The sequence below is a fragment of the Rousettus aegyptiacus genome, unplaced genomic scaffold (genome assembly GCF_014176215.1).
Source record: "Rousettus aegyptiacus isolate mRouAeg1 unplaced genomic scaffold, mRouAeg1.p scaffold_m13_p_12, whole genome shotgun sequence".
Taxonomy (NCBI): Eukaryota; Metazoa; Chordata; class Mammalia; order Chiroptera; family Pteropodidae; genus Rousettus; species Rousettus aegyptiacus.
Window position 1 is genome coordinate 22,692,924 of NW_023416287.1, and position 14,217 is coordinate 22,707,140.

At 54.2% G+C, this 14,217-nt stretch overlaps 1 protein-coding gene across 9 annotated transcripts in view; it reads left to right on the plus strand.

Moving 5' to 3' along the window:
• Positions 1 to 898: 898 nt before the first annotated feature.
• Positions 899 to 14,217, plus strand: part of EBF4 (EBF family member 4) — a 48,694-nt gene continuing 35,375 nt past the window's right edge. For 2 of the 9 annotated variants that reach the window (XM_036229575.1, XM_036229574.1), the window contains exons 1-6: positions 976 to 1,247; positions 1,759 to 1,880; positions 11,800 to 11,956; positions 12,177 to 12,240; positions 12,415 to 12,470; positions 13,972 to 14,045. In XM_036229575.1, the coding sequence (XP_036085468.1) occupies positions 1,245 to 1,247; positions 1,759 to 1,880; positions 11,800 to 11,956; positions 12,177 to 12,240; positions 12,415 to 12,470; positions 13,972 to 14,045 (476 nt within the window). In that variant the 5' untranslated portion in view covers positions 976 to 1,244. Of the gene's footprint in view, positions 1,248 to 1,743; positions 1,881 to 5,509; positions 5,616 to 9,143; positions 10,267 to 11,799; positions 11,957 to 12,176; positions 12,241 to 12,414; positions 12,471 to 13,971; positions 14,046 to 14,217 lie in introns of those variants that run through there. The other 7 variants (XR_001596973.2, XM_016144985.2, XR_004953635.1 and 4 more) reach the window with 6 other exon arrangements.

Sequence of the window (14,217 nt, forward strand, 5' to 3'; positions counted from 1 at the left end):
GACTCATTCTGGGTTTGTAAAGAGCCTGGCCAGGACTTGCCAGGGCAGAACGTGGGGAGAGGGGCAGACGATTTCAGTGTCAGGAACTAATAAAAGAATGAAATCTGAGAGGGAAGATTCTCTGGCTGAGGAGAAAGAGGAAGTGAGTTGGCTCTGAGTCCTAACTCCAAGCTCTAAGTCTCCAACTTGCAATCAAAAATCAAGAGGTTTCTCAAAGGCACAGGTCGGAAAGAAAATGCATTTAGGTTTAGGCAACCCAGATACGGTGACTAGGGATGATTGCGGGGAGAGTGCAGGAAAGAGGCTCAGCGCCTCTGAGGCCCATTCTAAGAGACAGAGGTTTGAGTCCTGGGCTGAGGTTAAACCGAGGTCAGGTTCACCAGGGAAATGCGGGAAGAACACACCCGTCAGCAAATAACATGAAGAGTAAAAGCTCGAAGGCGTCAAAACGAGCAGCAAGTGCAGGACCGCGGCGTCAGCCTGAAGAGCACGGCGGTTACTTAGGAGAGGGAGATGAGGCCGAGAAGACGGAGCTACGTCCTGGGGCGACCCCGAGGTGGTGGCGGTTTCTGAGCACTGCGTGGTTGGTTCCTCCGCCTCCAGCCGGGCTACCCCGCCGCACAGCCCCGTCTGCTCCCTGCCCTGGCCTCCGGTCCCGCTGGACCCTCCTGCCCTTCCTGTGGCCTCAGCCAGGCCGCAGCCCCCAGCCCCGGAGACCGACTCGCCAAGGGTCCGCCCCGCCGCGGCAGCCCGGGCCCGGCCGCTCCTCCCACGATGATGTCACGTCCCCGGCTGCCCCTCGGCCAGCCGCGCCGCCCCGCCCCCGCCTCCCCCGGCCCCCAGTCCCCTGGGCCCGCCCGCTCCCGCCATCCCTCCTCCCGCCAGTGCTCCCTCCCTTCGGCTCCCGCTCCCCCGGGAGCGGCGGCGGCGGCGGGATGGCCCGGGCCCGCGGCCAGGCCCCAGGGAGCGGCGGGCGGCGGCGGCCGCGGCGGGGCAGCGCGGGAACCGGGCCCCGGGGGGAGTCTGCCGGGCTGCTGCTGCTGCTGCTCCAGGTGCTGCCGCCCGGGGCTGCGGCAGGGCCGGGGCGCCGGGGCACGCGGGGCGCTGGAGGCGGCGGCGGCGTCTGCTGGCCCGGCGCTTCCCCTGCCTTTCCCCGGGACGCGCGGCTACTGCTGCTCCTACCTTCGCTGCCCCCGCCGCCGCCGCCGCCGCCAAGCTCCGTGCCTGCAGCCTCCGCCTCCCGGATGGTAATCAGCGCCCCGCGCCGGCGCCGCGGGCGGGCGGGAGGTGGGGGCGACGAGGGGGAAAGGGCGGGCTGCCCCGCGCCCCCTCCTCGCCGGAGGCAGCTCCCGGGGCGCTCAGCCCCCACCCCCCTCCGACGACCGCGGCCCTGGGCAGCCGCGAGAGCGCGCCTCTGGGGCGCCTCCGCGCGGACCGGGCGCACCCGGCTGCGCTCCCGCCCTCCCCGCCTCGCTCACAATCCGCCCGCCGGCGCTCAGGCCGCGGGGGAATCCCTCCATCTCCCCGCCCCGCGCCCCGGGAGGGGAGGGGACAGCGCCGAAGCTCGCGGACCAGCTTTCTCCGAGGGAGCGCCCCAGAGGCTAGTGCGCACTGAGCCGCCGGAACTCGGCGCTGCGCTCTTAGGAACGCGGGGTGCCGTCGGGTCCGGCGGAGCTGAGACGCGGTCAGCCTCGGCGGGAGCGAATCCCTGGTGGTGGGGGCGCCCACCCACTGAGCGCCCTCATGTTTCCTGCGCAGGACACTCTGCCCCGCGGCGGGCTGAACCTGAAGGAGGAGCCGCTGCTGCCTGCGGGCCTGGGCTCGGTGCGCTCCTGGATGCAGGGCGCGGGCATCCTGGACGCCAGCACAGCTGCGCAAAGGTAAGCGCTGGGATGCGACGCGGGGCGCTCGGGTTGGACGGCTCCGCGCCGCTTTTGCCCAGCTCCCTGAGCTGCTGGGGCGAAGACGAGGGAGCCCTAATTCTGGACAGTCCCAGCAAGCTCTCCCGCCCACCCTGTCCCGTGCGCCTGTCCTTTCTCCTGAAGAGGTGGGGCGGGACGGGGCGGGGCTTCTGCCTCCACTCCTGGCTGTCCCGGCTCAGACTTTTGACTGTCGCTGGCAGGCCCAGCCGTCCATGACTTTAGTGGAAGAGGTATCCCGGCTGCCTATCGTCCCTGAGCCATGCCCTACAGCCACCAGCTGTCAAGTAATCGCCAACCCCTCCTTCTTGGGCAGTCCCAGTGCCTCTCCTGGTCCAATTCTGGGGCTCTCTGCCAGGAAAAGCACGAAACCCAGCCCCCTTTCTGCTTTCCCACGCCCCTCAGAGTTGGAAGATAGGTTGTGCCCGCGCTGGAGAAGTGGCTAGGGGATGGAGTGGGGGAAAAAGATGAGGTGGGCAGTCGGCTTGCTGGAATGATTGGGGCTTGGAATGGGGCAGGGCCGCTCAGTTCCCGCCTCTTACTGTGTTTTTCTAGTGGGTCCTGCGGGAGGCAGGGTGTCCCTGGAAACCCAGCACCCACGCTCATTTTCTCTGACTCCTTTACAGAAGTCTGGGCTGGGGAGCTTGGTGGGGGATGGACTCCTGGGTTTGGAAAGAAGATTTAAGATTTGTTGCTCTGACCTCCACAACACCTGGGCTTTCACCTTTTTGTAACCCCGGTTGTGAGCATGGGGTGCGGGGTGAGGGAGAGGGTAGGACTAGGGAGGTGCTGCCTCTGCGTACAGAGGGAGCATGCGAAAGCTAGGCTTCCCAGGGTTCTGAGCAGCTGTTTGTCCAGAAGCTTGAAGGGATTCTGTTAGGGGGGTTGCCAGGGCAGACCGGGGCTGGCACCGGGGCCACGCATTCACATCCCCCAGTCCGGTCCAGGGGACTCCACTCCTAGTCCAGCCTCAACCTCACCCCTTAACAGACACACAACCTTATTTCACGCACAAACTAAACCAGTGATTCTGCACTCCTGTTCTTTCCAGACTGTCAGGAGGGAGAAATAGGGGCCGTCTCTGAAGCTCATCTCTTCAGGAAGAGAAAGGGTCTTGTCTGCAAATTAATTCACGTGATTTTACTCATGATATAACTATATTCCAGAAAATTAGAAAATAGAAAGCAAAATCCCACCTCTCTGATACAACTACTGTCAATATTTTAGTGTATTTCCTTCCTATCTTTCTTCTCATTAATATATTTTTTCCTGTGCTATGCACACAATTCTGTTTTTCTGTTCTGGTTTTTTTTATTTAACTTGAGATGATCAATTGTGATGGGGCCTCATTTTTTTTTCTCCACCACTGGCCATGTGGTAAGAGTCCCTTGTAATAGTAGACAGGGCGTTCCAGTATGGCCTCTGCATTTAAGGTTCCTATTTCTCTCCGATCCTCCCCCTATTGCAGCCCCAGGAAGCAGATTTGATGAGGGGAGAAGCAGATGTGAAGGAGGCAGTGCCCTTGTCGGCTGTGTGGGTGCAGGAAGTGTCAAGATGAGTCTCTTCCAGGGGATCAGGCCATGTATTGTCTGCACATGGGGGATCTTAACTGGTGTTGGGGAGTCTAATCTAAGTCCCCAGGGCCACATTGCTGGGACTCAGAAGCCTTTCCCAGTTTGAAATGGGGCATTTCTTCAGGACTGGGCTGTTTATCTCCAAGTCCAGAGACTTCTTTGTCTTAGGACACAGATTGGCAGATTCCCCCCACTCCCACCCCGTTTTTGGTGAGTCACCTCCTTCCAGAGAGGAGTAGGTTAATCCTTTCTCCTCATACTGCCCGAGGTGACCTAGCATCTCTCCTGTTTGTATCTAGATCCTCAGTTGGTCCTCTGCTCAGGTCATCCCATCCTAAAAGAGCAACAACCAAACTTCCTTTCCCATCCCTAACTCCCTCTTCAACCTCTACCTGCTTCCTCTCCCTCTGCCTCTGAGAACCTTGCTCAGGAGCACTCCTCCCATCAAGGGCTGCTTGGGATCTGATGGTTGTCTTTGATGTTGTTCTCACCTTTGCTACATAGCCACCTGGTTGTTAAAGCTTCTAAAGTTCTCTGCCTGTGTCCTACCCCTAAGCTCAGTGCCCATGACCAACTGTTTACAATAACACGCCCTGCCCCTCCACCACTTTCTCCCTGGCTGAAGGTTAACCTAGACTGATTTCCCACCTTAACCTCCTAGCCCACTGCCCCAGCCCAGCCTCTACTCACTCTCCCAAAACCATCTCCTATACACCAGAGACCAAAGCAATATTTCTAAAGAACTTTTCTTTGATCATATCCCTCCTGAATTAAAAACTTCAGTGACCTGCACTTCCTCCCAGATATTCAGCATTCAAAGCCCATCACAATCTGACCCTAAATTTCCTTCCAGCCTCCATATAATACTTGACATCCAATGATGTTTCTTGAAACAGTTGCCCTGCTCCCCCAACACACTCACCAAATAAAGTCTTACAGCCCCTGGGAGCTACCCCACCCAGCATCTTCTCTATCTCTGCTCTCCCACCCAGCCCAGGGGAATGGTTCTCAGTGCTGCCTAACGATGCTCACCACAGGTCACATTCAGTTGTGCCCTGCCTGTCCTGGGCTTCCTTGCCCTGCCAGCCCGTGCCTTCCTTTAGATGGTGGCTTATTCATCTTCATGTCCACAGCATGAAGACAGGCTTGAGCAGTCAGTAGGGGAGCAATGATTATCTGCTGAAGGAAACTGGAGTGCATGTTAGAAGGTTCCCAAATCTCTTTCTGGTGGGCTCTCCACATTGATGGTCCCAGGATCTACCCGACCTCAGGAACCATATACTGTAGCAGCTGCTGCTCTCTAGCTTTACAATGCCCAGATTTTATCGACGGAGGAGAAGGCCCAGAGCTTAAGAACAGTGAGGGAGGCTCTGCCAAGAAGAAGAAAAGTTCTGAACAAACGTAGGGAGAGAAGGGGCTGCATACCCTCACACGGGAGGCAACAGGGAAGGGAAGGAAAGGGAAGGCTGGTGCAGAGGGCTGGCTGGGTCTTCCTAGTGGGGAATTCTACACAGGACCCTGGCCATTGCTGTGACTGTTCCTACCTGGGGCCAACAGGACTTTATCTCTGAGACCCACATCCCAGCTGGAGCCCACCTTCCCCAGATTCTCATTCACATCCTCTTTCTAGAGTGTTCAGCACAGAGGGAGCTATCCACTCATTCTTATGTGACTTCCAGCCTGGGGAGACCCCTGGAGGACCCAAGCCGGCCCTTTCCCTTGAACTGGTTCCAGTGCACTTTCAGGGCCCTGAGAGGGAAGCCAACTGGGGCTGCCTTTCCTGTAAGCAGCTGCAGGCTAGCCTCCCTGCTAGGAAATGCTTTTGTTTGCTTTAATAATTAATAGCCCATCCTCAGCCTAGGATCTGGCAGGCAGGCATGTGAGTGGGTGGTGAGGGGGTGGGCCTAGAGAAGCAGGGTGGGTAATCTTTATTCCCTTGCTTAGGGATCTTGGTGGGTAAGAGTTTCTTGGGGCAGGTGATCAGAGCTGCTGCTGGGGCAGTGGGAGCAGAGGGATATGAAGTAGTCCCCAAAACCTCCTCTCATTCCGGCAGGCGTCCTTGGACATAGGTTCTGAACAGCTGCCTCTAGCCACCAGGTCCTCCTCTGCCCGCATTGGCAAGGTGGGTGTGCCCCAGTGAGCTACTGCTTTTGTCTTCCTTGGTCTGTGGCATAGCCAGGCTCTGGGCATGTTGGGCTGGGCAGGGCTAGGTCAATCAATAGATCTTGACTGGGGCCAGGAATGCCAGACCCGGCTTGATGGTTGGTTACCAGCAGCCCAGCAGCCTGGGGCATGCCTGCAGAGAGAGTGGGGGCTAGTGGGACATTTGGAGGAAGAGAGGATGCAGAGAAAAGGGGACATTTATGCAGCCTATGCCAGAATGGGAAAAGAGTTGAATGTAACAGAGACTTTAGAGAAATCTGAGACAAAGGATAACATACAGGAAACGTATTCTTTTTACTCCTTCTGTGTCCTTGAGGGTGGTCAAAACGGAGCCCGCTGCCATTGCTGATGACCTCAGGGCTTGTCCGCATTTCCCCGGTATCCCAGACTCCAAGATGGATCAGGCCCAAGCCAAAGCCCTGCTCAGAACCTTGGGCTGTCAAGAAGGCAAGAGAAGATTTGGCGGGGGTTAGAAGGAGGCAGAGGCCTAAGGGTGCCTCTGTGGAGAAGCCAAAGCTCCAGCCTTGGCCACTTGTCCCCTGAGTGATTTGATATGCTTGTTTTAAATTGCTCATATTTATAATAAGCATGTGGTCAAGAACGTAAGAAGCCACGAGTGGCCTTCCGAGTAGAGAGCAGAGACTGTAAGGCAAGTGTCTGTACTAAACAGCTATGACATAAGACAAGCCCTGGGACATCCTGCTCAGTCTCACAAAGGAATGTCTCCAGGGACTGCCGGGTGGCCCTAGCAATAGCAGCCAGACAACTCAGCAGTCCCTAGCGTGTCCCCCATATGCACCCCCTGTACTCTGGAGCACAGGCCGCCTGAATGGCCCAGGCTGTGAAGGTCAGGTTGTCCTTGATGTTGACTTGAACCTGGACTCCCAGTTTAGTACTCAGGAAGCCCATGCATACCATGCTTGCCTCAAGGCAATTGTCTTCCTACCAGAAAGTAACTGTGAGAACCAAAGCTCTTCCCTCACAGTCATCTTTAACTTTTGGGCTGTTTCAGAACAGAAGATGAGAAGTGGTGAGTGGGCCATGGTAGAAATATTAAAACAAGCACTTTCTCCACCCACATCCGGGTTCTTTAGTACGGGAGCGGAGCAAATGGCCCACCACCTCAGCATGCTCCAGAATTGATAGGAAAGTGTTTGAACATTTTGTTGAAAACAATCTTTTCTAAGAAAGCAAGGAGATGTGTAATTTGTTTTGGAGTCTTACAAAAAGTAGTTAATGTGGCTGTTTTCATCGCTCAACTGCATTTATTGGAAAAAGGCTCTTATGTGGCAGGCTTTGTGCACTAATGATGCTAAGTGAATGAGGTATTTCTGAATTATAGGACCCAGGAACACATGTACCAGGTGAGGCACTTCTTGTGCATATCTGCCAAACTGCAGTCAGGCCCTTGGGCTGTAGCTTTGCTGGCTTTCATCACACCACAGCCCCTAGGTGGCTAGTGGTTGGCACCCATGTCCTCTTAGACCTTTGGTAAAGGATCTGCATCTCCTGCCAGCATCTACTTCCTAAGACTTTCTCAGGCTGCAAGAGGCTACTCTGCCCACTTGCACACCAGGCCAGAAGTAACTAAGAATTACTCCTGGAAGCCCTCAACCAATGACTGGAGTTGGTCAATAAATACCCCAACACCCCTCCTGCATCCCTCTGAGGAGATAACTCCAAAGCACGTGTTCTGGACAGTTTCCAGAGCTCCCGGTGGGATTGAGCAGCAGTTACCCATAGTGGTAACTTGTTAATAATGTGCCCTTTATAAACTGCCTTTTCCTTTCTCGCTCACTCCCCACCTCCACCAGTGTTTCCCAGACTCACCTCCCGCATGAGCTTTGCATTTGAGGGTCTGCTTCTGGGGAAACCGAAATAAATGACTGTCTCTCCCAACTCCAGGGACTCTACTCCTGCCTCCTTTCTTTCTTTTAGATAAAGGATTCATATCAATAGACATCCTCGGAGTATCTCCCACACTCTAGTGGTTGGCTTAGGTACCCACGCTTTGGAAGCCACAGAATCAGAGACATTGATTGGCCTTCATCACATCTGTCTGTCTCTAAACTAGTGTCAGAGCAGATAGTGTCCACCCCCCCCCCCCAGCTGTATCCCACACATCCGCACCTCCTCTGAAGGAGTGCCCAGCATGGTGCTTGGGCCTCTCCATATCCTATTTCTATCTTCTGAGTCATTTGACTGAATCTCTATGTTTCTTTCTTTCTGTTCTTTAATCGTGGTTTGTTTTCTCATTACAAGAGCATCAGCTAGTCCCAAGGGGAGAAAAGCAAGTCTCTCCTTCCCCTTCCCCCACCCTCTCCCTCTGGCGCCTGCAGTTCCACTCAGGGATGTTGGTTGGTCACCTACTGCACACTGGGGGTGGAGCCGGCTGGGGGTACCAGGAGAAGGAAGGCATAGTCCAGACCAACCTCCGGTGCACCCACTGATGGGCTGATCCTTATGTCATTTTCCATGTCATGTTCGCGAGAAATGCTAGAATGTCTTTAAAGCAAAACCTTTTCTATTTCACTTTGATCTTCTCACATGTCTGGAAAGAATATGAACAGGGTAAAGGAGAGACATTCACAGACCAGGAGCAGCCCTGGGGGTGCCCAGCAGGGGAGTTGCCTGTTCTTCAGTCTTCTGCTGGTCTGCTGGAGGTTGCAGCTGCTACATTGTTCTGCTGTTATTCATGATAGGATTCTTTCTGGGAGCTGTATACTAGCCACCTCAATCCCATTGCTTTGTGTGGGTAGGTAAAGGCCCAGGAGAATGATCGATTGTGCCTCAGAGCCATTAAATGAGATGAGGAAAAGAGGACGATGCTGGGCTATCTCAGGGGAAGTGGAAATTAGCCTGAACCCACTGTGAGGTCAGGCCTGTGAGCACTGGCCTGTGAGCACCAGTGTCCACAGACCTCAGACAGGGGTACCTGACCTCTCTCTCCAGGAATCCTCTTCTGCAGGAAGGATGGGCCCTATGAAGGGAACTTGGTTTGGGGCTTAGGCCAGACGTCCTAGGTTTGGTCCTTAGGTTTGAGCCCCAACCACTGGGGCTCCCAAGCAGGCCTGGCAGGAGCCAGTAGGCAGCTAGGACCCAGGACTGACTGATATTTGCCAAGAGGGATGGATGAGATTGGAAGCTCAGGCCAGCATTGTTGATTTACTCTTGGCCTAGAAAGTACAAGAGTGTCTATGTATAAAGGGTGTGTAGCGTGGTCCAGGAGACTCTGTTTCTGCCCAGTATCTACCACTCCCTCTTAAAACCTTTTTCTTTACACTTCCTCCCTCCCTGCTGTCTGAAAGCTATCCAGTGCCTTTTTTGGGATAGATGACAGAATAAAGGGCAGAGTGATCTCGGATGGTTCCACTGACCCGCCTCCTTCTGGCCTTTTCTCCCAGGTGGTCCTGGAACCCATCCCTGGGAGCTCGCGCTCTCTCTCTCTCTCTCTCTCTCTCTCTCTCTCTCTCTCTCTCTCTCTCTCTCTCTCTCTCTCTCTCTCTCTCTCTCTCTCTCTCTCTCTCGTCCTGGGGCTTAAGGGAGGAGTCAGGGTTGCCACCTCATTAGCATATTCATCAACAGTAATCAGGGACCTGCTGTGATCAAAGCCCTCTTCGGGCTTCCCTGCCTCTTGGCAAATGGCAAGTGGGAGGGTCAAGGCCTGGACTTGAAAGGACTGTAGCCTGAGGGAGGGTGGAGGAGAAAGGGAAAAGAACACTGTCCCTAGAGTGTAGAAAAAAACCTTTGGGAGTGGGGAAGAGAAGATGTTGGCAGCCCCCTTCCTCCTCATCTTATCTGGACAAGCAAGACCCAGCACTTCTGCCTTTGAAACCAACCACTGGGGCTCCCAAGCAGGCTTTAAAAAGAAGGAACAATTTTTATTTTATTGTTTCTATATTTACTGTAATCTATATGAGCAAAAACACAACAAGCCTCTCAAGCCATGACATCTCAGATATCATGGCTTCACACGAGGCCAAGTAAGAGTAAGTTGGTTTTAGATCATATGAAGAAAATAGTCCTAAGTAGTGATGAATGCGGCAGATGTCACAGCGGCAGGTCCATGGTGGGGCTCTGATCTAAATGGCTCTCAAGGCAGTCCCACTGTCCTCGCTCTCTGCCTCCCTGCAGCATCCTTCCCACTACACTGCCCCTCTCGGCCTGCAGCATCTTCGAGTGCTGCCTGGCTTCAGAACCACCTGGTGGCCTTTAGTTGTGTTTCCCAAACCACGTCCCTCAACAAAAGCGCTCCATAGTCAAGTAAGCATGGTATATTAGTTATCTATTGCCACATAAGAATTACCCCCAAAACTCAGCAGCATAAGGCACCAAACATCATCTCATGCAGTTTCTGGGAGCAGCATAGCTGGGTGGTGCTGGCTCAGAGTTCCTTCTGAGGCTGTAATCAAGATGTTGGCCAGGGCCGCAGTCATCTGAAGCCTTAACTGGGGTTGGCGGGTCAGCTTCCAAGGTGGCTCCCTCACGTTAATGTTGGCCGTTGGCAGGAGGTCTTGGTTCTTCTCCATGTGGATTTTCCACAGGGCTTGTGTGTCCTCACAGCATGGCAGCCAGCTTCCCCGAGTGACTGATCCAAGAAAGAGAACAAGGTAGAAGATGCAATGTCTTTTGTGACCTAACATTGGAAATCATATGCTATCACTTGTGCCTTATTCTATCAGCTGCACAGACCAGTCCTGATACCGTATGTGAGGGGCCTACAGAAGGACATGAACACCAGGAGACAAGGATCATGGGGAGCTGTCTTGGAGGCTGGCTACCACATTTAGGGAGCATTGGCTTGAGATAGATCAAATAGAGTCCATTCCTGGAGGGTGTCCCAGGGTCCCCCAACATGTATGCATGTATGCTATGAAGTCACATTTCCCAGGAATTGTGACCATAGCACCCTTTTGTAGAGGAAGTATCCGGAGCTATGATCTAAGGAATACGCTTTGGAAGACCCAGAAAAGGAAGTCTAAACACTCTTTTCTGTGTCTCTGCATAGTATGGCACTTCCAATACAACATTTTCTCTCCTCACTTCACTTTTAGAAATCTGAAGTCCAGCGGCGACATTAACCCTCACACCTACAGCCATTTCTTAGGCTATTTGGTCTACTCTTTTTGCTGCCGTACCTGTTGAAATCCTATTCATTCCTCAAGAACCAGGGAAAAAACCACCATCTTCAGGGAGTCTTCCCTTCATCTCTCTCAGAAAGAATTTATTTTCTTCCTTTGCTTTGTAGTTTTTTATATAGTAATATCTTTTGGAGGGCACCCACTATTTACTTTGTCTTGTGTTACAGCTCTCTGTGTCTGTCCTCCCTCCCCTTCCAGGCATTTAACTCCAGCCCCACTCGGTGCCATGTGTCCAGTGCTTGGTACATCATTTGAGTTCAGGAAATATATGGTGACTAGGGCCTTGGTTCTTCTCCTCCTCTTACTCTTGCCCTGGCCTTGCTTTTGGGAATGGTTTCCATTGAGCCAGAAGAAAGCCCTTGGCAAGGCCAGACCAGAAGATTCTCCTACCCACGGGAGCCAGTGGCTGTCTTTCTCAAAGCATGGAGGCATGCACCTCCACACTAGGAGAGGGCGTCCCCCATCTTCAGCTATAGCCCAGGGTCCAGGCTGGGCAAACTAGGGCCTTAGCCAGTTTGATGTCTCTGAGAGTCATCAACTCCCAGGCAACGCTGCAGGTTCATGTACACAGCCGTGGACTAGGGTACATACAATGGGATATTTGTTCCAGAACCTCCCAGCTACCCCTTGATACCCTAAAGGCAGGCACAGGAACCTCTGGTCAGTAAAATGGGTTGTTCATAAGTTTGGTTTTGGAGATCAGCCTTTCAAAATGTGGGGCCCAGGGAAAAGTCTGGGAGGGAACCTGAAGGGATGCCTCTGTTGCAATCTGCTATGTGGCCTATTCCCAAGGGAGCAGGCTGAGGTGACCTCTATGCCGAGAGGCCTCTGTCTGGAACTGAGATGGCCTTGGCGAGGGTGGACCAGGCCCATCCAATTTATTCCTTGCCCAAACTCTTGACATATCAGAGCCAAGTCCTGGCCCATCTGCTTACCCGGTTATAAGCAATGGGGTCTCCACAGGGCACTTCCAGTGGTTTCCCAGCTCTTTTCCTCCCGCAGTGGCGTGGGCCTGGCACGAGCACATTTTGAAAAGCAGCCTCCCTCCAACCTCAGGAAATCCAACTTCTTCCACTTTGTGCTGGCCATGTACGACCGGCAGGGGCAGCCTGTGGAGGTGGAGCGCACAGCCTTCATTGACTTCGTGGAAAAGGACCGAGTGAGAGGCTCGTGGGCTTGGTTGGACAGAGCGCAGGAGAGAGGGGGCAGGAGGGTTTCAGGGACCTCCCTTCCAATGGATAGATGGTGGAAGAGTGGAGAAGGAGGGGGGCGAATAGATGGTAGGGAGGGAAATGGGGTAGGGTTAGGGAGTAAGGTTGGGGATGTGGCTGGAGGATCCCTGGGAGCATCAGAGCATCCTACTCATCTTGGCCCTGCAGGAGCCTGGGGCTGAAAAAACAAACAACGGGATCCATTACCGCCTGCGGCTGGTGTATAACAATGGTGAGTAAAACCCATTGCCCACTGGGTATGAAAGCCCATGCAACACAGAATGCCTTGTTGTGAGGGCTGAGGAGGCCCCTGGCTCCAGGTGGGGAGGGTATAGAGTGTAGTCCAGCCATCAGAGGCCAAAGATACTCTCCATATAGCAAGCCCTCTTCACCTTCCTACCCTTAGGTCTTCGGACAGAACAGGACCTCTATGTGCGTCTGATTGACTCCATGTCCAAACAGGTGAGCTAAGCCAGGGAGTGCTTAGGCCCGTCCCACCCTCTTCTCAGACCCAGTCTACTTGTGGTCTGAGTGAACATACTTTTCCCTGCTCCCGCTTTGCTGTGCCGTCACCCCCACCACTCTGGCTCCCCTGGTTCTCACTCCAGCCTATGGCAGGAAGATGTATGGTCCTTGCTGATAGTCTAAAAGAAAGGCAATGTTTGTACAAAGACCTGCATCCTAGGTCCATGTTCCCTAGAAGCCCAGCTGAGTTGGGGATTCAGGTGTACATGGTTTGTTGGGGAGGCAAGAGGGGCTCTCAGGAGGAGGGAGAGAGGGAAACAGTACAGGGCAGGGGGTGCTCAGCAAGGATGGGGTCTCTGCTGGAGTCCAGCCTTGGCCTAATCCACAGGGAGACAGAATGACACCAGAGTTGTTCCCCCGCTTGAGGCAAGAAGGCCAAGATTCTGTACCCTGTGTCAGTCAGTCATTGGCTGGGGAACACTCCCAAGGGGAGCCTGTAACATTCTAGACATTTCCAGGCAAGGCAGCTCTTATCCACTGAGAACTATTCTTAAGAGAAAGCCCTTAACAGCCAACATTAACTGCAGCTGGGGTGGGTGCAATGATCCAGGAAAGGGGACTGGGCGGGGCCTCAGAGCTGCTACTGCAGATGGGCTTCGCAGAGAAGTTGTACGTGCTGGTATGGAGGAAACTGAGTCTCAAATGGGCCGATCAGTAGCCCAGTGCAAGGTGGAGACTTAGGCTTTGCCACACAGGTAGAGTTTTCCAGCAGCCTTTGCCCAATCCCAGGGCAGAAAAGAAATAATTTGTTTCTAGGAAGCCTGTGTTCACCGTGGAAGGAGAGACAGACCAGACAGTGGTGTGGGGATTGTGTGAGGGACAAATGGGGAAGAGGTTGGAAGAAGTCCAGAGAGTAAGGGACCTTGCAAGTGGATATGGCCGAGAGGCCCCAGTGGTTATAAAGTAGGAAGCCAGATTAGCAGTTCAGGAAGCTTACTCTTTGCTTCAGGGCAGAGAGTAGAGCCTGGGTGACCTGTGAGGAGAGTGATCTAATAGTCCAAGGGGGAGATGCTCACCTAAACTGGGGAGATGATAAGGATGGGGGGAGAGGCTGAATAGCCAGCTGGGATAACCTAGAGGACAATGCTTATGAGCAGAAGCAGAGGTCCACTAGGGCCATGGGAACAGCGGGGATAGGAATGTCTATCCCCATCCCAGCCTGACTGAGGTCCTTGGTCTGGGGCCCTCCCTGGCCCTAAGCAGAGATGGATCTGGAAGGAGCTGCCTGTGGACAAATAGAATCTGTAGACCTCATGCCACTGTTGCCCACCCTGTCAGTAATCCTGGATTGGGGAGCCAGGCTCCCAGCTCGTGCTCTGCACTCCTCGGTGTCCTGCAGCGACTTGGAAGGCATGATCTTCTCCAGAGACAGGTCTGTCTCTCCCCCCACATTTGGACATTCTTCCCCATGAGCCTGTGCACTTTCTCTCTCCCCCAGGCCATTATCTATGAGGGACAGGACAAGAACCCTGAAATGTGCCGAGTGCTGCTCACCCATGAGATCATGTGCAGGTGAGGGGGACTGGGTCATTTTCACCTTGCCTTTTAGCCAGGATGTTGCCAAGGACCCCCACAAGGCCCTGCCCCCTACCACTGCCACCACCACTCTCCCTGCTGCTCTCTAGAGAAGGCCTGGTAGGAGAGACAATGAGGGAAGAGAGAGGCCCCTGAGCACAGTGCCAGC